Genomic DNA, 26,463 nt, shown 5'->3' on the forward strand with positions numbered 1-26,463 from the left:
GGAAAATGGGGCTAATAGGAGAAGCCCCACGAAACCTAACAAATGGGTTTGTTGATTTAAGGAGCTATCTATTCTGGAAAACGATTGAACATAATATGTCACATACATAATAAGCGCTCAAAACCGTTTGCTATTGTTGTCATTGAGGCCAACTCAGTGCCAAGCACTTTTTGTGAAGTCATTTAACGGGTTTATTGTCTCCACTCTCAAGCCCGCCCAGCCTGATGACCTCACTGGAGGGGCAGGGCTAGGATTTGGCCCCGCCTGATCCCCCCCTCCCAGCAGACACCATCAGCAATTTCTAATGCGCAGAGAGATAAGTATCGCCTGTGCCAGTAGATATGGGTATAGACTTTATCATGGTAAGTGACCATGAGTTTCCCAAGGGGGAAGAGGGGAGAGTATGGACGCAGCGTTTCTCAAACTTACTTGGCTTTGACCACAGAACTACTCCCAAGCATTTCTGGATTCAGCTGCTCCTCTGGAGGAACCCCTTTGCGAAGCATGGGGCCCCTGGCCCTATGTTCTTCAATGAGAATTTATGTAAGGTGGGAGATAGTAGTGGTGGCCTTACAGTTCAGACTCCAATCTCTGAGGTGGTGGCCGTGACCTCTGTCCTTTGTTGCCCATCCAGAGGCTGCCCTGAAACTTGAGGGAAGTTGACAGAGTTGGAAGTCTATTTGGGAACACCGAGGTCCAAGAGGACAAGCACTTGCCCAGTCGCCCAGATCAGGAGCAGGTCAGAGGCGTGACTGGGATCAGGATCGAGTGTTCTCGGGCGGTGCTCCCACACCGAGGGCGCCAGTGGCCCCACAACCCAGCTGGGCCATGGACGTGCTTTAGACGTGGGCGGCCTCTGGTGTTCTGTAAGCACGGGAGCCCTCGCCCCACGTTTCCCGGTCAGATCACGGAGCAGATAGGACCGAAACTGGGTGTGGGGCTCTGCACAGAGCCGCTGCGCTGTGTGCGTCGTCGAGCGGGACCCCGGTGCCGTGGGAGCTCCGTGTGAGGACGCCGAGTGCCGGCGGGACGCGCGTGCCGGGTGCGCTGCGTGCGGGCGGGACGCGGGCCGTGCGGCCGCGGTGCAGACTGCGGCGCTGGGGGCAGCCGACGCCGGGTGCCGAGTGGCGGCGGGGTTGGCAGGGGGGAGGTGAGTCCCGGCGCTGGCCGGGGAGAGCGTGAGTGGCCCGCCCCCGCCCCGCGCGCAGGCCGCGCAGGTGTGGGCGGGCCGCCTGGACCCCGCGGGGGCCGGGGCCGGGAGCGCCGGCGGGAAACAGGAAGCGGGGGGAGGCGCGCGGCCGGAGGGCCGAGAGGCAGGGCGTGCGGGCGGACGTGCGGGTGGCTGGCGGGGCCGGACGCTTGGCCCGGGCCGGGGCGGCGATGTGGGGGGGCCCGGGCAGCCCCCGCGGCCGCGGGGACGGAGGCGGAGCCCGGGGCGCCGCGGACACCGCCCCCCTGCGCCGGCGGAGCCGCCGCCCGAGCGCGGACCCGGGAGCCCGCGGCGGCTGCGGCGTGCGGGGTGAGTCCCGGGGGCGCGGGGCGCGAGGGCCCGGCGAGGAGGGTGAGGCGCGGGGCGGGGGCTCCGGCGACGACAGGCGGCGGGTCCCGCGGGCGCCGTCCGGAGGAGGGGATCGGCCGGCCCACCCCGCCCCTGGGCGACCCGCCTGACCCCGCGCGCGCCTCTGGCCCGCAGAGCCCGAGGACGCGGCCATGCCAGGCGGGGCCGAGGCTGGGGAAGCCGAGGAGGAGGCTGGGGCCGGCTCCGGGTCCGAGGCGGAGGAGGACGCTCTGTGGGAGCGGATCGAGGGCGTGCGGCATCGGCTGACTCGCGCCCTGAACCCGGCCAAGCTGACGCCCTATCTGCGCCAGTGCCGGGTCATCGACGAGCAGGACGAGGAGGAGGTGCTGAGCACCTACCGTTTCCCGTGCCGTGTCAACCGCACCGGTGAGCTTCTGGGGGCGCGCGGGGTCGGGCCTTCCCGGGGGCCGAGCGCCGCGCACGGAGCCTTGGAACTCGAGGCCCGGGGTTCTGGTGCCCACCCACCCGCCTCCCGCTGAACCACCGTTGTGATCCAGCGGGTGTGTGGTGCCCCCTCGGACATCTGGGGTTTATCTCTCTTGGACTTTCCTCCCACTTCCTGGGCCCACTTTAGAGCCGGGAGGTGGATGCGGTTGCCGGGGCCGGCTAGATCTGGGACCTCCTGCCATCTTTCCTGAGCCCTCTGATCTCCTGGGTCCTCTGTGCCCTCTCCCTCTGTGTGGCACACATTTCCTTGGAGAGCCGCTTTTCCTTAAGTGCTCAGAGCCATCAGACTTGGTGAGGGTGCCCTCTCCCACAGGGTGTGTCTTTGAACTAGAGCGAGCTGGCAGAGGGATGAGGGTCTAATGGTAGGATTTCAGGCATTGACTGCTGGGAGAAGTAATGGTATTTTTCTTTGTGTTTGGGGTAGAGGGGGCTCAATGTGTGCCTCTGAAAAGGCAGGGAGTATTTGCTGGCCCCAGATCTGTGTGTGTGTCTGGGTGGGGGGGCAGGCTGGAGGTTGGGGAGCCCTAGGGCTCCTAGGGCAAGTGCCCTAGCAGTAGGGTCCTGGCTTTCCTGGCTGTGGCAGATAGGCGCTGCCCACTGATGTGTTGAGACAAGCCCCAGTGTGTGTCACTGGCTCAAAAATCTGGGCAAATAAAAAGTCTGGGGAATGTGGGCTCTGGAGTATGGGGTGGGAAAGGTGGGGGAAGTAGCTAGGTCCTGGGGGAAGCCCTGAACTTGACCCTGGGGCATCCCCCCTGCCCCTCCCCAGGGCGCCTGATGGACATCTTGCGCTGCCGTGGCAAGAGGGGTTATGAGGCCTTCTTGGAATCACTGGAGTTCTACTACCCCGAACACTTCACGCTGCTCACAGGCCAGGAACCTGCCCAGCGCTGCTCCATGATCCTTGGTGAGTCCCCAGTAGGTGCTGGCCTCAGGCAACCATGCAGAGGTTCCTTACCCCAGCCCTGTCGTGGAGGCGCTTCCATGATCCCTGTTGAACAGATGGGGAAACAGAGGCATGGAGAGACCGAAGGCAGTTTGCCCAATTTAGTCTGAGTTCAGAGCCTGTGCACTTAACATGGCCCTTTCCCCCTAAAATTGTTTTCGGATGCGTGTGTGTCAGGCCTACAAGGGTTTACAGTTTCCTGTGTAAGTAATTCAGACACTCCGGGTGACTTTAAAAGATCTTTACTTCTTCCTTCAGCTCTGTTCTGCTGGTGACAGTTGGGTGAGTCTCTTTTTTCTTTGCATTTGCACACACACAGACATACACGTATACTCACAGGTGTAACTACTTGAGTTGCTCCGTTTTCCACTTTTCCTGAAAACTGATTTTAGTAATTCTAGCACATCTGGTGCATTTATTTGAAATGACTGGAGATGTTCCTTAGTGAAGGGCCGTAAGTCATTCAATGGACCCTCTGTTCATGGAAATCCAGATTGTTTCTCATTTTGTAACATTTACTGGTGATGCTGGGAACATCTTTGTATGTGTATGTTTGTGCAAATGGGTGTCTTGGGAGGAGAGGTTCTGGGAAGTAAGATTTCTCAAAGACTATACGTATTTGAAGTGTTAAATCAGCGTTCATCCCATCAACAGGGTATGAATGCCCATTTTGCTGTACCCTCGTGAATCCTGGGGATCATTTAAAAATGTTTTTTATAGTTTCCTATGTCAAAAATACCTTATTTTAAATTTGTTTTCTTATTGAGAGATGTAGTTTACGGCTTAGGAGTGAGTAAACCTTGGGCAAATGACTTGACCTTCCTGGGCTTCAGTTTTTTTGTCTTTCAAGTGGTTGTAATAACAGTACCCTATGCTCTTGTCATGAGGTTAAGTAAATTATTATATTTACTTAGCACAAAGAAGGAAGCCAAATGTTCATAGCTACTGTTACTATAATTATAATTATCATTATTATTGTTGGTGAGTTGTAGTGTCCTTTTCTTTGTTTATTAACCAACTTTGTTTTGAAACTTGCTCATTAGTTTTTGTCCATATGTTTAGTTGGTTTCTTTTCTTTTTGATTTGTAGGAGCTCTTTGTATATGTGGTTCCAAATCCTTTGTTATATTTGTTATATTTTCTCCTGCTCTGCTTTTTACATTTGAACTTTTTTTGTTAGAACTTTCATTGTTTAGAAGTTTACAAAATTTTTATATGGATTTGTCTGTTTTTTATTCCTCTTATAGCTCTTATTGATTTGTAGGAGCTGTTTACATATTGTGGCTCTGAGTCATTTGTTATGTTTGTTACACTTTCTCCTGTTCTGCTGCTTATCTTTTAACTTTTTGTTACATCTTTTCTTACATGGTTCAGAAGTTAAAAATTTTTTTTATATGGGTTTGTTCATCTTTTTTCTTATAGGTTCTAGATTTTGTACTTTGATTAGGAAGGCCTTCTCCACTCCAGAATGATAAAACTGCATTCCAAAATTTCCACCTAGTGTTTTTATGGTCTGGGTTTTTCTGTGTGGGCTCCTGTCCCCCTGGATTTTACCTGCTTGACTTGATGTTTCTCTCCCCTGTCCCTGGCAGATGAGGAGGGGCCGGAAGGCCTGACCCAGTTCCTGATGACAGAGGTGCGCCGGCTGCGGGAGGCTCGTAAGAGCCAGCTGCAGCGGGAGCAGCAATTGCAGGCTCGGGGCCGGGTGCTGGAGGAGGAACGGGCAGGACTGGAGCAGCGGCTGCGGGAGCAGCAGCAGACGCAGGAGCGCTGCCAGAGGCTGCGGGAGGACTGGGAGGCAGGCAGCCTGGAGCTGCTGCGGCTCAAGGACGAGAACTACATGATTGCCATGCGCCTGGCCCAGCTCAGCGAGGAGAAGAACTCCGCTGTGCTGCGCAGCCGGGACTTGCAACTGGCGGTAGGCCCCGGGGAGGGGAGTGGGGTAGAGTGGGGAAGCTGGGAAAAGACCACCTTTGCAAAAACTGACCAGTCCTGTGGTAGCCGGCCTGTGTCCCAGAGCCACCATCTGCCAGCTCTCAGACCATGGCACAGGTCCCTTCTGCGTCCCGTGCCTCCGTTTCCTCATCTGTAACATGGGAATGTTGGTAGCACTGATTTTATTGAGTTATGATGGTGGTTCTCAGTGGAGGGTGACTTTGCTCACCCCCGGAAACATTTGGCAGCGTCTGGAGACGTGTTCGGTCATCACAGCGAGAGCGTGCTCTTGGCCTCTTGTGGGTGGAGCTCCGGGGTGCTGCCGAGCAGCATGTAGTGGATGGGACAACCCCCACAGCCACACATTACCTAGCTCAAGATGTCGCTAAGCGCCGAGGGGAAGCAGCAGCCTTGGTTAGTGCGGATTCCAGGAAGTTAAGACCCAGAGTTTGAGACACACAAGGGCCTGGTGCCATTGGCTAAGCTCAGACCAGTGTTGTCGACCGCTGTGGCTCAGTGTGCTGTGTGCCACCCCCCCAGGTTATCACGCCGTGTCGTGCCGTCCTGCTGAGGCACCAAGCACCAGATTTCATTCTGAAACATAGGCACCAGGGCTGGGATTGCGGGGAGCGCTGGATCGAGGTCCCAGAGCTGGGAAGTGACACAGCCTGGCTTGGCACCCGTGCTGGCCTCTGCCCGGTGACGCTCTTCTGCCTGCTGCCATCCAGGGGCCGCCTCACCTGCTCCCTCCTGGCGGCAAATGCACCTGTGCCTTGTCTAGGCTGAGAAGCCGAGCCTTGCCTCTGTGGCGCTTTTACTGGGACTTAGCACGGGGCTAAAGCTGGTGTGTTACCGCCGCGGAGACCTGTCCCAAGGGTGTAGTAAGCAAATGCTAGTCCAGGATTGAGTAGTGCCAGTGGCTCTCTCCAGCGATACGGTACGGGGTCTACCAGCGGGGGCATAGGGGGATGCTGATGGTGTGATTTGAAGCCCCCTGTCGCTGGGGTGCTGCGGGTGTGGCGGGTTCCCCAGGACGATGGGTGGCATGCGTGATGCTGTAAGTGCCAGAGCCTGTGGCCACGTGTGCTGGTGGGTTGATGTTTGGGGAGGAGTGAATCCTGATCGGGGCATTGAGGCCACTCGTTAAAGAGTTGCCGGGCGTGTAGGTGGTCGATGCGAGGGTGTGAGGGGACCGTGAGGCTGTCCTCTGAGCATCTGCTCAGTGTTTGGCCTGCGATGGGGCTGCCTGAGGCCTGCAGACTGGCGGCAGATTGAGCCAAGGGTGGCCCCGGCAAGGCTTCCCTCCCTGTGCCTCAGTTGCCGTCTCGTCCTTGCGGGAGGTTACGGAAGAGGCTGCTAGACCCGCGGTGCCATGCCTCCCGTCTCACGCACGGTCCTCCGTGTCTGCCCAACACCAGCTCTCCCGGACTTCTGCAGCAGCTCCACCGGGCCAGGCTGGGGCCGGGGGGCACCTGGGAGCGCCCCTGATTCTGGTTGAGGAAACAGGCCCAGAGAGATTGGTTGGAGCACTTTCCCTGGGTTCTAAGAGTGAAGGATTTCTGACTTTGCTGTCAGCTGCCACTGGGGGTGGCGGAGGGTCCCCCATTCTTCACCGTGTCTGCTTTTCCTGGAATGGGTGCGGGGGTTTGCTGTGAGGATTTCCTGGAAGAAAGGGGTCTGCTACTCAGAGCGGATCGGGGGGCGGCCACCGGCCCCGGGGTGTCAGGAGGGACATGGCTTATTTTGTCTTTGGCTTGGGTGTAGTTGTGAGTTGGGGCCTTGGAAGTGGCAGATGTGTGAGTGTGTGTGTGTGTGTTTACAGCTATCTGGGGTCTCTAGGGGTGGGGTAAGGGGATGAAGAAGAGGTGTTGGGGGTGCCTCTGTGTGTCTCTGGATTAGCAGCGGGTTCGTTTGTAGGTCCCCCCCCTTGGGCGGGGTCATCTGCCCCTGGGCGGTTAGTGACTGCTTTCCTCTCCTTTAGCGGCTAGAGGGCAAGGAATGAACTTCGGTCAATAGATAGGATTTTCTTTGAAGGTAGCCTGCGTCAATTTGCCTTAACTTTCTGGAGCTTTCCTGCCGCGAAGTTGAGAGAGGGGTCGCAGGTGGAAATGAACAGAACAGCCAACAGCGCCTGTCTTGGCCGCTTGGGTCCCCTCCCCCCACGGGCAGGTGTGTGGTGGCTGTGATTTAATACCGTGTTTTATAAGGTGCAAATTTAATGAGCTCTTATTTCTGAGCAACATAAACTCCAGGCGCAAACGCTGTAATTTTGTGCTCAGTGAGTGTGTACGCCAGGATTAAACGCGTCCACGTTTCCTGGTGTTTGGGCGGGGGCGGGGGGAGACTCCCAAGTGGCCTGTCCTCTGAGCTCATCGGGGGCGCCTGCTGGCCGCGGGGCAGGCCCGGGGCCGTGGTGTGTGGTTGTGATTCGCTGGAGAGGGTGTGACTACACTTGCCCTTGTAACTAGCCGCTGTCTTTCTCTGGCAGTTCACAAAGCATGTTTTGTGAGGGGAAAGGAATGTGAGAGTCATGAATTTCTTTCTGAGTCCTTTGTGGAGGAGGAGTGGAGCTGCCTGACCCAGCATCCAGACCCACGTGTGTGTGTGTGCGCGCGTGCGTGTGTGTGCGTGTGTGTGCGTGTATGCGGCCATGCCTGGCTCTGAGGGGTGCGGGGCTACCCGCCATTTCCTGGAGAGCGCAGGGCCTTCCTAGGACACCAGACGTTGGCGCGCCTGTGCCCAGTGCCGGAGGTCATTGCATCCTTATCCCAACAGTGACTTCATTTTGTGGCCTGCCACCTACTGCTGCCCTTGTCACTGCCCAGCCACCTCAGATCCCACATGGGAAGTAGCTCTGGCCGAGCGCTCTCCTCACCCAGCAAGCAGGCCAGGCCTGCGTGTCGCCATCGGCCAGGCCACCATGCGGCTGCCCACCCATCCTCTTGGGCCGGCTTCTGGCTGTGCACACTCAGCTGGTGATAGGTTGGGGTTCTGGGGTTTTAGCAGAGACTGTGAAGATAGCCACTGTCCCTTCCCTGGCAGTCCAAAAGCCGGCCTGTGACCGTTCAAAGGCCTCTACCTGTCGACAGTGTTGTCGCATTTTTGCAGTGACTTCAGGAGCTAGGATGTGGAGCAGGGTCATGGAAGGGGGGGCCCATCTAATGGGTGAGGAGACTGAGGCACAGAGGGGGCTATGACTTGCCCAAGGTCATGCTGAAGTAGAGGCAGAGCTAGGCCCAGACCCTGGCTCTCCCTGTGCCGAGTGTAGCCTGGCTCCTCTGTCGCATGGGGCCCTGGGACTGGATTACCTGTGTTCGTGTTGGAGCTGTGGGACAGGAGAGCCTGTTTGGGGGGGGGGTTGCTATACCTGCCCCTGAGTCCTTGAAGCGTGATCATTGCCCAGCCTGTCCCTTCTCCATAGACCAGTCCAGGGAGGGCTCCTCCTGCTCAGGGAACCCGGATGGCAGTGGGAGCTGAGAAGGCGCTCTCTCTCCCTGTGGCCTTGCTGGTGGCCCTTCCCTGGGCCGTGTCCCTCCTGGGGCTGATCGGAGTGTTGGGCCGCAGGTAGATCAGCTGAAGCTCCAGGTGAGCCGGCTGGAGGAGGAGTGCGCCCTGCTGCGGAGGGCCAGGGGGTTGCCCCCCGGGGCTGAGGACAAGGAGAAGGACAAGGAGCCGGACGGCGTGGACCTGGTGTCCGAGCTGCGTGCCGAGAACCAGCGGCTGGCCGCGTCCCTGCGGGAGCTTCAGGAAGGCCTGCAGCAGGTGCGAGGGGCGGGAGGGTCAGACCACGGGGCCCGGAGGGTGAGGATTCCAGAGCAGGGGCCCTGAGTGGAGGGTCCTTAGCGCTCGGCTCTCCCTGGGTGTTTGCTCTGGGGCCTGGGGGTGGCCCCGGGAAGTGTCCAAACATCCCAAAACAGTGCACCTGATTACGTGTGTGAGCATTTTTCTGGGAATTGGCCTGCAGCTTTCCTCAGATTGGTAGAGTCTGTGATCCTGGAAAGGTTCAGACTCCAGAGGTCTGGGTGACTCTTGGACTTGCTTGGGAGCCGGGCCTCTCTTGCCTTTCAAGGTTGGGGTGCCCGGGGGCGCCTGGGTGGCTCAGTGGGTTAAAGCCTCTGCCTTTGGCTCGGGTCATGATCCCAGGGTCCTGGGATCGAGCCCCGCATTGGGCTCTCTGCTCCGTGGAGAGCCTGCTTGCTACTCTCTCTCTGCCTGCCTCTCTGCCTACTTATGATCTTTCTTTGTCAAATAAATAAATACAATGTTTAAAAAAAAAAAAAGGTTGGGGTGCCCGGTTGGGGTGTGGATCTGGGGGCTGTATCTCGGGCCCATGTCTACCTGCCTGGGCCAGGCTCAGCCCCTGTGAAGACCCCTTGTCAGTGGGCTGGGGACAGACTTTGAAAATAGGGCCCATCTGCTGCCTTGGGCCGTGGGTGGGGGCTGGAGCAAGAGCGAACGGGCCTGGTTCTTGTTCAGGAATAAAATCCGGGCCAACTTGTGTAAGCACGCCCTCATATACTTACTTCATTTCCATCCCTGATGTTCCCTGGAGGGTGTGCAGGGCTTTGGGCCGCACCCATTCTGCAGATGGGGGAAGTGGAGGTCCAGAGAGGTCAAGGCCCTTGGCCAAGGCAGCAGAGCGAGTGGGGCGGGGCTGAGGGCGGAGGGCTGTGTGTCCCCCTCTCTCCTGCCCCAGTCATGGTGGGCCCTGCGTGAGAGGCTGAGGCGGCCTCTGAACTGTGACCCTCAGGAAGCGAGCAGGCTGGGGGCCCCGGGCTCAGAGCGTATCCTCCTGGACATCCTGGAGCATGACTGGCGGGAGGCTCAGGACAGCAGGCAGGAGCTGTGCCAGAAGCTGGATGCTGTCCAGGGGGAGCTGCAGTGGGCCGAGGAGCTGCGGGACAAGGTAGTGTTGCCCTCGTGCCCTCCCCCACCACCCTGCCTGGTCTCGGCCTTGTCCCCTCGGTCCTCCTTGCTCACAGCCTGGCTCCCGGGGAGGGGAGGGGGCTGGGTCTCAGCGCTGGGCTGCAGCCCACCTTCTCTGAGTGTCCGCTGTGTGCCGGGCACCTGGGCTAAGAAACGTGCATTCGTTTGTTCTTGAATGTTGAGAACAGCCACCAACAAAACAAAGGTTTCTGGCCCTGTAGAGGGCAAATTCCAGCAGGGGAGACCCACAGTCCTCTGTGTGCATAATCCCGAGTCTGTTACTGCACGCGGCAGAGGGTCAGTGCCGGGCAAGAAGCCGAGTGGCAGGGCAGATCCCTGTTTAGATGGGATGCGGCCAGGGTTGCGGGGGGAGACTTCGTTGTTGGGATTCTCCCCGTTTGACAGGGTAGGCCACTGGGGCCCAGGGAGGGGAAATCAGTCTGCGGGCCAGGCCACCCAGCGGGGGAGGTGGGCCCTTGTGCTTGAGGCTCTGATCTCTCTCCCTGGACCCGCTGGGCACGTGCCGGTGAGTTTGGGCTGGTCTCCGCCCTGCGGTCTGACCCGGCCCGCCCCACCCCGCCCCACGCCACCCGGCAGTACCTGCAGGAGATGGAGGACCTGCGGCTGAAGCACCGCACGCTGCAGAAGGACTGCGACCTGTACAAGCACCGCATGGCCACGGTCCTGGCCCAGCTGGAGGAGCTCGAGAAGGAGCGGGACCAGGTGGGGCCGGCCGCTGGTTCTCGTGGGGGGAGGAGGGGGGAATGCAGAGAAGTGGGGCTGGGGTTGAAGCTGGAGACTTTCCCGGTGCTCCGACTGGTCTGGGGGGCGGGGCAAGGAGGCCCGCAGAAGCACAGACTCTGGCCCATAAGCCCTCAAGAGCCATCAGCCCTGCCCCCTGAACACACCTGCCTCACCAGAGCTCCCTGTTCAGGAGAGCGGGTCCTGCACTCGTCCTTTTCGACCCCTTATTCCGTTTGTGTCAAAGACGAGGCCCACATGGGGAGGCGTTGGAAATATTTGCCAGGGAAGAAATTCCCTAGAAAATCCTGGGCCCTGGATCCCATGGCCTTCATCTCCTGAGGCCACAGGGCGAGCTCTCTCCTCCTGGCCCCCCTCCTTCCTTGTGGAGGGCTCCCCACTTAGGGCAGGGCGCAGGGCAGGTTTTGTCCTTGCCCCAAGTTTGAATCCCACTAGAGGAGTTGAAGTCTGCATTAGAAGGAGCCTGGGGCCCCCTGGTGGGCGTGGTGAAAGTGCAGGTGCCCCCTGCCCCACCCTGTGGTCTGGAGCCGGCCCAGGACCTTGCACCCCTCTGGTGCCCCCACTCCCTCTGAGGCATTGGGGGGCAGGATACGCCCATGGTCCAGCTCCCAGGGATCCCGGTCTTCACGGTGGGGACAAGTGCTTTGGGTGTGGGGTGCTGGGTTTGAATCCCAGCTCATCCACTAGCCCAGATGCTGTGAGTAAAGCCCGGGGCACGTGGTGGGTTTCCTTGAAGACTCTGAAGTTGCCCTTGGGAGACAGTAAGAGCCCAGACTCGGCCCCTCCACCGCCTAGTTTGAACCCCAGTTCTGTCCCTTCTGGGTGGGCTGGTCTGGAAAATGAGAATAAAGACAACGTCCACCTTGGAAAGTTCGTGTGAAGGTTAAGCAAGCTGATCTTTAGCCCCGGTCTTACTATATGTTCGCTGCTAGTCTTGACCCCCATCCCCCGCCACCCTCCCCTTGGGTGAGTGTGGCCCCTTCACTCTCCCTGCCCGCTCTCCCTAGGCCATCCAGAGCCGTGACCGGATCCAGCTGCAGTACTCCCAGAGCCTCATCGAGAAGGACCAGTACCGCAAGCAGGTGCGGGGCCTGGAGGCTGAGCGGGATGAGCTGCTGACCTCACTCACCAGCCTGGAGGGTGCCAAGGCCCTGCTGGAGGCACAACTGCAGCGGGTCCAGGGCGGCCCCTGCCTCAAGGTGAGCAGGGTCAGGCTACGGGGGTGCTGGTGGGAAAGCTGGGGTCCTGGCCGGAGCTCTTGGCCGGGTTGGGAACATGCGGGACCTGATGGGAGACCTCAGCCCTGGGGGTGGGCCTCCATAGGACCCAGTGGGAACCCTTGGCTGAGCTCAGGAGGAAATATGTGAGTTCCTGGCTGGGGCCCTCTGCCTGGGGCCCTAGCCGGCTGGGTCAAGAACTTGCTGGTCTGGGAGGGAGCTCTTGGGCAGGACAGAGAATATGCAGGTCTGGTGGAACTTTCTGCGGGTGTGGGTGTGGGTTGGTACATCAGGGAGTGGGAAGGGGGCATGTGTGTCTCCAAGTCTCTGGGGTTGTTCCTAGGGCACTAGGAATAGTGGAGTTTGTTTTTGTGTATACTTGGAGAAGTACAGCTTCATGAGGCCCTGAAAGCCCTAGGCCAAGTCCCTCATTGTATGGGGCCCAGAGGGTGTGAGGGCTTGCCCAAGGTCACACAGCCAGCCAGTACCCTTTCAGCCAAATACTAGTCCTCGGACCTTTGTTGGAAGCTCTGCCATTTCCTGTCTTGGGTTTGCTTAAAGATGTTCCCTTGGCCTTGTGTTTAATGCATGGAGCCTGGAGGAATAGAACAAAGGAAGCATAAATCTGTCCCTTCTCACTTAAAATTCTCAGTGGCTTTTTTGCTTTGGGAAAAACAGAGCCCCTTATCAGACCCTAGAGACCTGAAACGTGGGCCCCTTCCTCCTCTACCCTTGTTCTCTGGGTCACATCGCTTCATTCCTGGACAGTGTCACAGTCCTGCCCCAGGGCCTTTGTGCATACCATTCCCTCTGCCTAGACAATCCTCCTCAACTTTATTAGCTTAACATCTACTTACCCTAGAGTCCTCAGTTCAAACCACACTTTCTCCGGAGGCATTTCATTACCCCCAGGTAGGGTGGGCCCTTTGGGCCCTTGGAATGCCTTCCTCACCCTGGGCACCTTCTTTCCCTGCTCTCTTGGCAGTTTGGGGTTATTTCCTTAATCAGCCTGCTTGTTTACAGTCTGTCTGTGAGCTCCCCGCGAGGGCAGGGATCCAGCTGTCTCATTCTCTGCTGTGTCCCTGTTCCCGGCATTCAGTAAATGACTGGCTGGCCCTTGCCCCGCCCTGCTCACCTCCTCTCCCCGCTTCCTCTCTCAGGCTTGTGCCTCCTCCCATTCCCTGTGCTCCAACCTCAGCAGCACCTGGAGCCTCAGCGATCTCCCCCCGCTGCTGGGAGGCCCGGAAGCAGCCGGGGAGGTGGCTGTCATGGGGGGATCCGAGCCCCACACCTCGGTAAGACAACTGCCCTCCCTGCGCGTGGACGCTAAGAGTGTTCACGTCATGTAATTACTAACACGGGGAGCGCTGTCCAGTTTGCCAGCAGTCCTGTTTCACATGTGTGGACGTGGAGGCCCCTGAAGGCCAAGGGTCTTATTCAAGCTTGTCCAGAGCTAGCTCGGTGCTGGATCCGGGTGCTGGGAGACTTGGGACCCCCGACATACTCTGGCAGAGCCCACACCACCCCCCTGGGCCCCACTTGTCACCTATGGAATGGACACAAAGTAGGCGCGTGGAGGCGTGGGAGGCGTCGTGGAGGTGACCTAGACCCTGTTGTGGCCCTTGGCAGGAGGAGGCCACCGACAGCGAGAAGGAGATCAACCGGCTCTCCATCCTGCCCTTCCCCCCGAGCGCTGGCTCCATCCTCCGCCGGCAGCGTGAGGAGGACCCTGCACCCCCAAAGAGGTAAACAGGATGGGGAGAAATCAGTCGAGGCTCAGGGAGGTGCTGCTGCTTTTTCTCAGAACAGCCGTCTCCCAGAATCCCTAGCGCCAGCGCCAGTGTCAGGGCTGGGCCCGAGCCTCCCCTGACTGCTCTTCAACAGCCGGGGTGCTGGGGACTTAGGTCTCAGGGGTCACAGCTGTGACCCAGGCCCGGGGCTAAGACGAGGCCAAAAGGCCCCTCCTGAGCACTGTGGCAAGAAAGCCACTGGAGGGCAAGCCTCAATGATCCTAAACCCTGGGGGAAGCCTAGGTGGCTCAGGACTAGGGGACGAGGAGAATGTTCCAAGGTGCCAGGAGCCTCAGGCAGGAGAACCAAGCCCCACGTTCAGATGTGAACGCAAACGGGGTCCAGAAAAGTCAGGCTGTATCTGCTGGTGGCAAGACCAAGGGCAGGGGATGGTATATGTCCCCGGTCACAGCTTTTTCCGGGTAAGTTGCCCTTGATTTGTTCCCTCATGGATGCTGGGCATGAGGGGCTGTGATTGACATGGACGTGACTGATAGGGTGTGTGATGAGGCACACGACAGGAATGACAAAGGCAGAGAGTAGGGGTGAGGTGAGGGGGTGAGAGGTCAGGGGAGACTTCCAGAAGGGGGTGGCATTCCAGGCCAGGCCAGGGGGCATTCTAGGGGAAGGACGTGGGGCAGGCGGAGGTCATGACGTTAGCTGCTTGCCCTGTGAGTTTAAGGGGGCTGGTTGGCACAACTGCCCTGTGCTTGGGACCCCTGCCTCGGCTGTAGCTGCAGGGGGTGCAGGACCCTCCGGGGCCAGGGCGCATGGAGGAGGGCATGGGGCAGAGTGCCCCCGTGCCTCAGCTCCCTCCTCTCCCCCACAACCAGGTCCTTCAGCAGCATGTCGGACATCACAGGTGATGACCCTCGGGGACTCCGTGGGGAGGACTCATCTTGGGGGAAGGCGGTGGCTTTCCAGCCCACCTGAGGCCTGCACTGCCAGCTCTGCCCTTGGCCCCCCTTCCCAAGGTCCCACTGTGCCCAGGCCAGGCAGGGAGGCTGTACTTGGGAGGACCCTGGGGAGTCGGGCCACGCGCTGCTCCCCCAGAGCCCGGGCCTGCTCCTCTCTCCCACGCCTGACTGTGCTGTACGTGGGTTCCTTGGTTCCAGCCCGCCATCTGTCCTCTCCCAGGGAATGGAAGGGTCACCCTGGCCAGCCTGGGCGCAGCCCTGAGCCCCACGGGTCCAGTGTGCTTCTTGGGCCTCAAACCTGCCAAGGTCCTGGGCAGTCCCCGAGCTCAAGGGGCTCACCCTCTTCTCATGATCCCTGGCTTGCCCTTGTTTCTTGGCTTGGCACCCCAGAACCTCACTCCTCCCCCCACCAACCAGGGAGTGTGACGCTTAAACCCTGGTCTCCTGGCCTCTCCTCGTCCTCGTCCTCCGACAGCGTATGGCCTTTGGGGAAGCCAGACGGCCCCCTCGCCAGAGGCTGTGGCTTTGATCTCATCAACAGGTATTGTGGCTGCCTGGGTGGTGGAGCTGGGCTAGGGGTGGGGTGTGGGGGTATGGATGGGGTGGTAGGGGTTCAGTGTGGGGTGGGGTGGTGGGAGGAGGGTCAGGCTCCTGCAGCAGGGCGGCAGTGGGGGGTGGGAGGGAGCAGCAGCTAAGCCTCAGTCTCCCGTAGCTGTAGAATATTCAGGCTTAGGTGCCTGGGTGGCTCAGTGGGTTAAGGCCTCTGTTTTCGGCTCAGGTCATGATCCCAGGGTCCTGGGATCGAGCCCCGAATCAGGCTCTCTGCTCAGCAGGGAGCCTGCTTCCCCCTCTCTCTCTGCCTGCCTCTCTGCCTACTTGTGATCTCTCTCTCTGTCAAATAAATTAAAAAAAAAAATCTTAAAAAAAAAAAAAAAGAATATTCAGGCTTTTCAGAGACCTGGGATGCACATCTTGTCCCTGCCTCTCATCCTTTGCGTGACCTGGACTGGTCACTTCTATCTTGGGGCTTCCGTTGCCTCTGCTGGAGGTGGTCAGTGATCTCTTCTGCATGTGGGTGTTTGGGGGTCTAGGACCCGTGTCGGGAGAGCACCCTGCTTTGCCAGGTGCTCAGAAAATGGTTAACTGTTACTTATCCCCCTGGTTCTGAGCTCCCAGCAGAGTGTCGCGCTGTGGGTGGGCCACCCTGGGAGCCCTGCCACTGGGCTGGCTGCAACTCGCGGCGGGAGTCACAAAACAGATGGGTTCAGCATGCATGGCGGGCCAATTGCTTTGTCAGTGTCGGGTGAAGGGTGACCTCCTGAGTCAGGCTCGCTGGTGGGTCTCAGGAGGGTGAGTGATAGAGGAGGCCGTGCTGAGAGCGTGGCCTTCAAACTCAGGTAGGGAGGGCGGCTGGGGAAGAACAGAGGCCAGAGGCTGTCCAGGGAGGGAGGGCCCTGCACTTGGCTGTGATGGGAGCCCGAGGGGGAGGGTCAGGGACAGGCTTGGTGAGTCAGGCTGGTGGTGTGAGTCAGGCGGGAAAGTGTGGACTTCGGCCTGCACGCTCCGGGAAACCGTGGCGAAGGTTCGGCTGTTACTGCCGGCTGCCTGCAGCATCCTCTCCGTTCAGGGAGGTGGGTGTTGTTATGATTATCCCTGTTTTATAGAAAAGAGCAAACTGAGACTCAGAGAGGTTAAGGCGCTTGCCTGAGGTCCTATAGCTGGGAAGTGCCGGGGCCAAGGTCCACAGTGACCTGACCAGATTTGGGTCTGGGGCAGCACGGAACGTCAGAGCTGGACTGTGGGAATGCTGGCTGCGCAAGAAATCGGGCCAGAGCAGGATCAGGAGCCTGAAGCAGCTGGGCCAGGCCCTCGTCCAGGCCCCCGCCCCCACTCTGGTCCTCCGGCAGCAGGCCCAGTACTACATTGTTTCTCCCTTCGCAGGACATGCTTCTGGGGGAAGGGGCGGAGGTGCCTCCCTTCCTGCCTGCCTCCCTTCCTGCAGCTCGGGCTGCAGCAGGAGTCCTGGCTGCTGTCCAGGGGGCACCGGGGGCAGGAGGTTCTGGCCCAGCCCCTGCCAGGGGCCCGGGATCCCAGGGGCCACCTCTGCGGTTCTGGTGGGGGACCAGAGCACAGATCCCAGAGTGAGGCTGGGGTGGGGGACTGAGAGAGAAGCATGTGGATAGATGGGTGGGGAGGGAGGGGGGAGCCCAGACCGGTGGGCGGGGTGCTGCCCACGTGTGTGTGCGTCCCGGGCTGGTGGTACCGCGCAGAGCATGGTGGGAAGAACAGACACTGAGGTTCTGTAGCCAGCTGCAGAGGGATATTGGGCAAGTCTCTAAATTTCCCACGGCTTCAGTTTCCGGCTCTGTAAAGTGGGGTTGTCATAGGGCCCCAGGGTCCCCATGAGAGTGTTTGGAACAGTGCTGCTCGGTCCCTGTAGGAACCCTGCAGGGCCGGGACATTTAGTCCCATTATACAGATGAGAACACTGAGGCCCAGGGAGAGTCCGGAATTTGTCCCAAGGCCACTAGGTGGTGGAATTGGGGATTCCGTCATACCTCGCTTCTGGCTAAGCTGCTTTCAGCTCGTGGTTGTGTTCCGTGTTCACTGTGTGCTGGGCCTCTGCAACCTCCAGGTCTCCTAGGAGGAGACCCCTTCTGGGCTCCTAGGGCCTCAGGCCAGGGCAGCTGGTGCAGCGTGAAGGCTGGGTGGACACCTGGGCAGGCAGGGAGATAGCAAGAAAGAGCCAGAGAGTGTAAGTGGGGCGCTGAGTGGGGCAAGCACTGGGCGAGGGTTGCTGGGTGTCAGGGTAGGGCTCGCTGGCAGGCCCACTGCTCACGTGGACCCCGAAGCTCTGGCACTGCCTGCCCCTGCCCAGAGATGTTATTGGTCTAGTCCACCACCCGCAGGCCGGGCCACCCTTGTCAAGTTATAATTGCCCCGTGCCTCAGTTTCCCTCTTCTTTACATGAGGGCTCACAGACGGTTCCCATGGAGCTATCGTGAGGACTTTTTTAAAAAAGATTTTATTTACTTTTTTGATAGACAAAGATCACAAGTAGATAGAGAGGCAGGCACAGAGAGAGAGAGAGAGAGAGAGAAGAGAGGCAGGCTCCCCGCTGAGCAGAGAGCCCGATTCAAGGCTCCATCCCAGGACACTGGGATCATGACCTGAGCCGAAGGCAGAGGCTTTAACCCACTGAGCCACCCAGGCACCCTTATCGGGAGGATTAAATGAGGTCATTTATGTGACAGGCTTGAGTCTGAGGGTCATAGGTCCCTGGCCTGGAGCAGAGCAGTCATGTGCACTGCCTGGAGGACTTCCCACCGTGCATGGGGCAGGGGAGCACTCTTCCAAGCTGCTCCGCCCATCACTGCTCAGAGTGGGCAGAGTGAAGCACTGGCCCGGTTTCCCTCTATGACCCGACTCCTGACCAGACACTGGGGAAAGGGGCTGGGATATGGGGACCCCCATCCTTCCTACCACTCACAGGCAGGGTTGGGGTCAGTCCGATTGTGTTGCTAGAGACCCAGGAATCCAGAGGCTGGAGGAGGCAGCCCCATCCCCCGTCCCCATGCATTTGTCTGCTGAGGCCTGGTGCCAAGAGGGACCCAGTTTGGACCTGGCCGCAGGGACCTCCCCGGTGGATTCTCCCCTTTTCCCCAGTGAAGTCACTTAGTCCCTCAGGGATTTGGGCAAGGGTGTTCTGAAGGAGGTGGTGCCAGAGCCGGTGGGAAGAGCCTGAAAACCTGGGGTTTCCGGGAGGGATTGTGGGGGTGGGGGTGGGGTGGGGTGCCAGGGTGGGGGTGGGGCAAGCAGGTGTGACGAGAAGGGCTGAGTGCAGGCTGCTGGGTGGGCTCTCCACTGGGGAAGCCGTGATGCTTGGTTGTCTGTGGGTCTGGAACAGGTGGGGAAAGTGGGGGCCACACCTGAGGATAGTAGGTGTCCAAGTCTTCCTGGGCTCTCAGTGTTACCTGGCTACATTCTGAGTGCTCCGAGTTTGAGTCACCGAATCCCACCGTGAGGTGGGTGGATGCCGCTGGGGCTGCTGAGGACCAGAGGCTAAGCGCCCAGGCCGCCTGGCCCCAGAATCCCTGCTGCTGCCCCTTCCCTCAGACTCCCCTGATTCCACAGCGACAGACACCCACCCAGGACACATTCCCAAACAATGGTTGGATTTACTCCACACACGTTTTCTGTGCCACTCCAATCAGAAATGGCCCTGGCCATGACCTTGTGAGTTTCACAACCCTCAGGGGGGCTGGGCCTGCAGCTGGGTGTTCCCTGGAGCCCTCTGGTTTACACTCTCCCTGCATCTCTATATTAGTTTGACTGCCACCCCTGTGGTGGGAGGCGGTGCCAGCACTGTCTCCGGTCTGGGGCTGTGGTGACAGAATGAAGCAGCCAGCTCACTCGTCCAAATCTGGGGCCTAGTGAATGCTGGGCGTCAGCGGGACCGTGGGTCTCCAGCTGTGGGGCAGCCTAGCCAGGCCCAGCCTGGACCTCCCATCTGGCTGGGCCACACTGACAGCAGCCGGGACAGTCCTGGGGCTGAGGGGCCCGTGAAGGCAGCGTGGATGCCTCTGGCCCCCATGTCCAGCCGTAGCCCCTCGGGCTTGGCTCTTTGTTTTGACTTGAGGGGGTGGAAGCTGAGAAAGACTCTGAACGTCAAAGTTCCTCACTCATCAGAGTTCACTCTTCGTAGGTGCTGATGGGGTTCAAGTCTTCGCATCCTTGCTCACCGCATGCTGGCAGCAGGGGGCAGTGTGGCTCCGTGCACGGCTGTTGCAGGGGCGGGTGGGGAGGCCGGGCACATTCTGGCCTCTCCTCTTCCCTGCTGCTCTGGCCTGGAGTGGGGTGGGGGTGTGCAGCTCACAGAAGGGAATTCCAGGCAGTTGTCTCTGAGCTGGCCACTGGGCCCAACCAGTTCTATCCGGGGACAGGAAGAGCGCCGCTAGGATGGGAATCTGGGTGAATCTTTGTCTTAACTGTCAGCGGTTTCCACTGCCCACAAGGGGAAGGCCAGACGCCTTCATTCTGTGCCTCCGCAGGCCGGCTCCAGCAGCCTTTTCTGGGAGCTGTTTCCCATGATGTCAAATTAGTTAATTAGGACAAGGAGCTTAGCGTGGCGTCTGGCACACGGGGAGAACTCAGTAAGCGTTCGGTGCCGCTATCGTTACTGTTGTTACTGAATCCTTCCCCACATTCTGTATTCTGTCCTCTACACCTCTGCCCCTGCCAGCCCTTCGGCCTGGAACACCACCTCCTCTCTGTCTATTCCTGAAGCGCCTCTCTTCTCCACCACCGTGTAGCCCTGAGGCCTCTTCCTCCGGGAAGTTCTCCTCTGTGCTCCCACAGCCGGCTGTAGCCATCTTTGGTCTGTGTTGTGTTCTCACGGTGACCTTCCTCCCTCAACTGTGGGCGTAACAAACTTTTGTCGTCTGCCATGTGCCAGACACTGGGTTTGGTGTTAGGGAGCTGGAGCCGAGCCAGCTAGCAGGCTGGTTCCGAGGGGATTTTCCCCGACAGGTGCCGAGCTCGCGGTTCGGTCCTTCAGGAAGAGCTCTGCCTCACCATGTGCAGGGGTCTGGGAGAGAGGTCGCTTCGGAGCTGAGCTTTTGCAGGCAGAGCAGAGGCAGAGAAGAGGGGGAAGGGCGTTCCAGCCACACGGCAGTTGCAGCGGCCCCCGGGGGGGGAGTCATGTCACATTTTGGGGATAGCAGTGATGGTTCTCCCAAGAACGTTGAACTGAGCGTAAATACTGACTGAACTCGAATTCCCCTCTCCTTTTTCTCTTCCCAGGTCTCTGGCCATCCGGGTGTCTTGCCGGAGCCCCCCGGGGGGGCCTGAGTCCCATGACAAGGGCCCAGATGGCCTGTCGTTCCTTGGGGACAGCTGGTCTGGGGCGGTCGTGCGGAGGGTGCTCTCTGGACCAGGGTCCGCCAGGGTGGAGTCCAGAGAGGTGAGATCCCGCCCCTCTGAGTTGGGGGTGGAGCCAACACATTAGCTGGGTCTGGAGCTCTCTGATTGGTGAATGTGGGTCACTGGGCGGAGTTTTTGGGTGGGGTGTTGACCAAAGCAGTGGGAGGCTCAGAGATGGCACTGCGGGTTGTCTTACCTCAACCAGCAGAAAATTAAATCTGATCAGGCAGGGGCTGGGAGGTGGGGCAGACTGACAACACCTGGATGGATGTCCACCCTTGAATACGGGAGAGACGGGATGTGCCAGCCTGGGTGGGAAGTCCCGTTGATGGGAGACGGATCTGATTGGATAGGCATCCTGACAGATGGGGGCCTCAGAATTATGGGACATGTCATCCCCAGCCCAGTCTTCCTCCAGCCCCAGAGCTGTGTTGCCCTGGGAAGCTCACTTCCTTCCCTGCCTGGGTTTTCTCTCAGACAAGGGCCGAGGCTGCTGGCCTAGAGGGCACAAGCCTGGAAGGTGAGGTCCTGCAGAGAACCTTGCCCTGGAACCAGGTGTCCACGCTCCCCTTCCTGATGGACTTCAAGGGTAAGTCTGGCCCTGGCAGGGAGAAACTGGGGACTCCGGGTCCTAGAAGGAGGGAGTCCAAGGGAGGGCTTGTCCAGCCCATTGTGTAGGTGGGACAGCCAAGGCACGAGAGAGAGAGAGAGAAAGACTTTGCTGCTTGACTCTTGGCAGTGCTTTTCCCTCCGAACTGCTGTCCCACTTGCTGGTTGTCCATCTCATCCTCAGTAAGGAGCTTACCGTGAAAGGAGCACCCGACAGGAGTCCATAGACCTGGGTTCAAGTCCTGGCTCTGTTCCTAGTGGGCTTGGTGGCCTTGGGCAGGCCCCTGCCCTCTCTGGCCTCAGACTCTGACTCTAGAAAGAGGAAGAGTAGGGTTTTGGAAGCTCAGGCCTTGGAAGGGGTGCGTCTGTGACCCGAGGCTGCTCTCTGACTTTATCCTTCTGTTGCCCTCCTTGCTGCCCACGTTCAGCCTGTCAGTCCTTCCATGAGGCCCTGGATGCCTGGACAAAGGGGCTGAGCACCGAGCCCTTCTATATTCGAGCCAACCTCTCCCTGCCTGAGCGAGCGGACCCTCATGCCCTATGTGTGAAAGCCCAGGAGATCCTGCGTCTGGTGGACCCAGCGTACAAGCGGCGGCCAGAGTGGTTCTGCACTCGGGTTGACCCCCTGACGCTGCGGGACCTCGACCGGGGCACTGTGCCCAATTACCAGAGGTGACACGGAACTAAGAGTCTGGGGACAGGTCCCGCAGGGAGCCAGGAGCTGGCTGGGAGACTTTTTTCCCCTCTCCCTGCAAACCCCTGGCATTCCTCTGGGACAGGATGAGGGGGCTGGAGGGGAGGGGCTCCCTTTCTCCCTACAAATGCATTACACGTGCCCCCTATTTTCCCCCATAGAGCCCAGCAGCTCCTAGAAGTTCAGGAGAAGGGCCTGTTCTCCAGCCGCCACCGAGGGTCCCGAAGTAACGTAAGTGGTGCTGGGTGGCCTGGCAAGGGCCTGGGGTGAGGGGCTGCCAGGGATGGGGTCCCAAAGGGTGAGGCTGGGCTCCGTTCTCTGGCAGCCCTGTGGGGAGGAGGAGAGGGAGGCCCCCACCTCTCTCCTCCCCCTGGATGTGGCTGGGGTCTGCTGGGTTCCGGGCAAATGGAGAAATGGCTCACTGACCAGGGGCGCTGGGGGGATGAAGGGAGGTGGTGGGTGCCCCGTGCTCAGGGGCCGGCCTGGCCACTGGGAGCACTTGACAGAGCAGCAGTCACACCCCTTTCCCTGGTCCCTGGATAAGGGCCAGGCTGGGTGAGCCTCCTGGCATCCGTAGGGGCAAAGTGAGGCTCAGAGAAGTAAAAATAACTCGAGGCTGTGGGGCTCGCAGGGATGAGAACTTGGGCTCTGGAGCCAGGCTGCCCGGGCTCGAGTCCCAGCTCTGCCACTTGCCAGCCGCACCGCCTTGGACCAGCACTTGACCCACCCTTGAGGCTCTGTTTCCTCATCTGCGAAGTGGGGGGTATGTTGCCTGCCTCGTGGGCTTCAGTGAGCTCTTGACATCTGGGCCTCAGTGTTTGTCACATGGTAGTCACCAGACCCCTGGTGGCTGTTGGTGTGATTGGTGCTGTCATCGTTATTATTAGTACTTTTTAAGATTTTATTTATTTATTTGACAGAGAGAGAGATCACAAATAGGCGGGGGAGGGGGGAAGCAGGCTTTCCACTGAGTAGGGAGCCTGTTGTGGGGCTCGATCCCAGGACCCGGGGATCATGACCTGAGCCAAAGGCAGAGGCTTTAACCCACTGATCCACCCAGGCGCCCCTGGTGCTGTCATTATTGACGTTCTTTTTCTCCTTACACGAGATCACATTGCTCATCCATTGAAAGAGTCCCAAAGTTTGTCTCTTATGTGACATTAGTTTCCTTGGGTCGCTGGGCCTTGGTTTCCCCATCTGTAAAGTGGGGGGTGGACCTCAGGCGCCTCTGACAATCTTGCTTCCCTGAGCCCACAGGGATGGTGGCCCTCACCTGCTGGGGTGGTGGTGGGGCACTCTGCACTGGGCGGGGAGACGGCCTGGTGGGGAGGGGGCTCTCCTGCTGACCCAAGCGCTTCTGCAGAGCGTGGACAGCAGGGGAAGCCCGGCCCCCGGGGTCCCGTCCCTCCTCTCCTCCCTGAGGGTGGGACAGAGCTGGCTCTCAGGGGCTCCTCTTCCTCTGCCCCCTCCCCAGCTGAAGAAGCGAGCCCTGGACCAGCTCCGGCTGGTGAAGCCCAAACACGGGGGAAGCTCGTCAGGGGATTCTCCAGAGCCGCTTCTGCCGGAGCCCTGCTCAGGTGAGCACGCCTGGCCGCGGCGCACCCCGTGCGGCTTGTAAGAGTGTCTCTCTGGGGGGCTTGGGTCCCCCGTGGTCCTTTTGGCCTGAGAGAGCCTGCTGTGGAGCTTCCCGTGGGGAGCAGGGTGTCCAGGGGCCTGAGAGGCTTCCGGTGGGGGGGTAGGGGGGAGGTGGGCCACCAGGGTGGAGGGAACTGGTTGAAGGGGGCATCTGTGTGCACGTGGGATTGTGGGTCTGTGCGACTTTGGGGCACACGTGAGCACGGCACCGTTCTTGTCAGGCGAAGCGGGCGGAACTGCGCCTCTCATGGGTGTGTGTTGGCGGGCGCCACCAAGACCCCAGAGTGGGTTTCTGGAGGCAGTAGGGGAGGCCTCGGGTCAGATCAGGGAGAAGGGCTTGGGGGACCCCAAATGGGCAAGAGGATGGTGTTTGGGGGAGACTCTCTGGAAGGGAGATGGTCTGAGGTGGGATTTTCAGAGATGAAGAGGAGTTTGTTCCAGGCACAAGGCACAGCCATGCAAAGGCACTGAGGTATGGCTGTGTGTGGTGTGTGTGCAGGCCATTGAGTACAGCAAGCGTATACCAAACGGCAGCTCTGTTGCGAATTGTGCTTGGACCAGGGGACACCGTGGCACCTCCCCTGGGGGCATACTGCCTCGTGGGGGCGGGGGGGGCAGCTGCAAAGTCATGCGGAGGCCCTGTGATTGGAGGCAGCTGACCAGGTGTTGTCACCCCCTGTCTGGGCGCTGGCAGGGCTGGGTCACCCGGTGGAGGATGTGGCCTTCTTCCTGAGGGTCATGGGAAGTCACTGGCCCATTGAAGTGTGTGTGTGTGTGTGTATGTGTGTGTGTGTGTGTGTGTGCACACACGTATGAGGAGCAGCAACAGGGCTCAGGAAGGGAAAGAAGAGGTGATGGGGTTTTGGGTATGGGGGCGGCTGGCCACCCTGAGAAGGAGGACCCTGTGGGCAGCCTCGTCTCTTCTGTCCCCCACCCCACTGCAGAGCCTGAGCGAAGCCTCAGACCCTACAGCCTGGTGCGGCCGCTGCTGGTATCTGCCCTGCGGCCCGTGGTGCTGCTGCCCGAGTGCCTGGCGTCCCGGCTCATCCGGGACCTGCTTGACCTGCCCAACTCCCGGCTGGACTTCCAAGTGTGCCCGGCAGGTGAGCCTGTGCCCGGGCAGGGGTGGGGAGGGCAGAGCAGGGCTGGGCGGCACTTCAGGGCAGCCCGGCCCACTGGCCCCTCCTCCCTGCCTCTTGCTGCTCTGCAGAAAGCCTCTCTGGGGAGGAACAGTGCTCATCCGCAGCGCCTGGAGCCCCCAAGGCCCAGCCTGCCACCCCCGGGCTGGGCAGCAGGCTCCGTGCCATCCAGGAGTCTGTCGGGAAGGTAGGTGCTGGGGTGGGGGGCTACCTCTCTGGGCTGGGGGGGCTAGAGTCTGAGCACAGGCCTGTGCTGCTCCCTGCCCTTCCACGGGCCTGTTGTCTCACCTGCGAACAGGATGGCTGGGCTGGTCACATGTGGGTCAGCCTTGACGTGTTTGGCTGGTCCATCTCCCCTGTCTGTCCTGTCTCAGATTCACCGCTACTTGGGGGGCTGGCCAGGGACTGCCAGGCACGGGGGTGGTGGTGGGGTTCACTCCATCCCACTGATGGCAAGGGTGAGGTCCGGAGCAGGGGTGAGACTGACTTCTCCAGGCCTCTCGCCTTCCCTTGCGGGTCTTTCCTTATTGCCAAGGCCATAAGAGGGGGCCTTCTGGAGGGGGACAGGGGCCCCCATGGGGGGCTGTGCCCCAGGGGCCCAGTGGAGGCAGGGAGGTTCGAGTCTCTGGGCTGGAGTAAAATATAGCCTTGGTCTCCGGAGAAGAAGCACTGCCTGCTGGAGCTGGGCGCACGGGGCGTGCGGGAGCTGGTCCAGAACGAGATCTACCCCATTGTCATCCACGTGGAGGTGACAGAGAAGAATGTCCGGGAAGTCAGGTAAGGAAGGCTGGGGGTGGGTAGGACCAGCCTTTTCCTTCTCTTTGGATGTCTGTGTCTCTCTGTGTCTCCCTGCCTCTGTCCGTGTTCTCTCCGGCTCTCCACACCCTGCTGTGTCTCTGCGTTGTCCCCGGCTCTGACCACGGCCCACCCGCTCTCTCGGCAGGGGTCTGCTGGGCCGGCCTGGCTGCCGGGACTCGGAGCTGCTGCGGCAGTGCCATCGCTCGGAGCAGGTGCTGTGGGGGCTGCCCTGCTCCTGGGTGCAGGTGCCGGCGCACGCGTGGGGACGCTCCGAGGAGCTGGCCAAGGTGGTGCGCGGCCGCATCCTGCAGGAGCAGGCCCGGCTCGTGTGGGTGGAGCGCGGCAGCGGCGGCGGCGGGGGCGGCAGCAGCGAGGCCTGAGGGGCCCCTTCCAATGCCTGTGGCTTCCTCACACGCCTGCGAAGCCCCCGACGGGGCCCCGGGAGTCTGCAGTGGAGCTGGGTTCTCCCCATCCTGAGCCTAACTAGACCCTTGGACTCGCAGACGTGGGGCCCCCGGCTCTGGGCTCTCCCCCATCCGGAGCCAATTTCCGGGAGCCTTTGGGGTAGAGCTCCCACCACCCCTGTACTTGCTGCTCTGGGCCTTCTGTGCGCCCCCCCGTGTCTCTGTGATGCCATTCGCGGATCTCACGCGCGCGTCTGTGTCCTTGTCCTTCTTGCTCCCCAGAAGCATCTGAGCTCTCACTCCTGTGCACTGGTTTACAAACCCAGGTTCTCACGGCAGGCACCTGAGGTCATCTGGGTTCTTGTTCCCTTCTGTCTGAGGAACCCCAAGCCCGTCCCACGAGCCCCTGCCCCCTCGACCCCACTCACACTCCTTATGTATACCTCCATACATGGGCACCGTGGCCTCCCTGGCCCACAGTGCCCCTCGCGTCTTCTCGTCTCCTGTGTATCTGTGGTTCTCTCCTGTGTAAATGTCAGACCCCGGCCCGTGACCTTGGGCACTAACAGTCGTGTGTTCCCGGGAGCACGCCGAGGACCATGTTCTCACAGCGCCATCTCTCTGCAGGGACAGCAGGGAGAAGGTGGCTGCTCTGTCACCAGAATGTATGGCCTGTTGATTTTTAATGGGCCCTTTTCACTCAGAATCTGCACATTATGGAACATTAAACAGTTTGTTATAGAA

The 26,463-nt window shown here is 59.9% G+C and overlaps 1 protein-coding gene across 5 annotated transcripts; it reads left to right on the plus strand.

Moving 5' to 3' along the window:
- Window positions 1–311: 311 nt before the first annotated feature.
- CARD10 (caspase recruitment domain family member 10) lies at window positions 312–26,463 on the plus strand. 5 transcript variants are annotated; one of them, XM_044229365.1, is made up of 23 exons: window positions 312–362; window positions 446–548; window positions 635–739; window positions 1,694–1,945; window positions 2,796–2,933; window positions 4,564–4,889; window positions 8,471–8,668; window positions 9,657–9,812; window positions 10,430–10,555; window positions 11,602–11,793; window positions 12,972–13,106; window positions 13,441–13,556; window positions 14,435–14,463; window positions 14,936–15,059; window positions 20,321–20,480; window positions 20,918–21,029; window positions 21,478–21,721; window positions 21,905–21,974; window positions 23,218–23,320; window positions 24,323–24,481; window positions 24,589–24,704; window positions 25,179–25,294; window positions 25,461–26,463. In XM_044229365.1, the coding sequence occupies exons 4-23, from the start codon at window positions 1,711–1,713 to the stop codon at window positions 25,693–25,695; spliced, it is 3,090 nt and encodes a 1,029-aa protein (XP_044085300.1). In that variant the 5' UTR covers window positions 312–362; window positions 446–548; window positions 635–739; window positions 1,694–1,710; the 3' UTR covers window positions 25,696–26,463. The 5 variants fall into 5 exon arrangements, with proteins under 5 accessions (XP_044085300.1, XP_044085299.1, XP_044085301.1 ...); XM_044229364.1 differs by having other exon boundaries at window positions 332–548; XM_044229366.1 differs by having other exon boundaries at window positions 332–543.

Source organism: Neovison vison, chromosome 12 (genome assembly GCF_020171115.1).
Source record: "Neovison vison isolate M4711 chromosome 12, ASM_NN_V1, whole genome shotgun sequence".
NCBI lineage: Eukaryota > Metazoa > Chordata > Mammalia > Carnivora > Mustelidae > Neogale > Neogale vison.

Coding starts and splice junctions, on each gene's coding strand:
- CARD10 (XM_044229365.1), top strand. CDS start 1,711: ATGCCAGGCGGGGCCGAGGCTGGGGAAGCCGAGGAGGAGGCTGGGGCC. Junction 2,934..4,563: donor GCGCTGCTCCATGATCCTTG/GTGAGTCCCCAG, acceptor TGTCCCTGGCAG/ATGAGGAGGGGCCGGAAGGC. Junction 13,557..14,434: donor GACCCTGCACCCCCAAAGAG/GTAAACAGGATG, acceptor CCCCACAACCAG/GTCCTTCAGCAGCATGTCGG.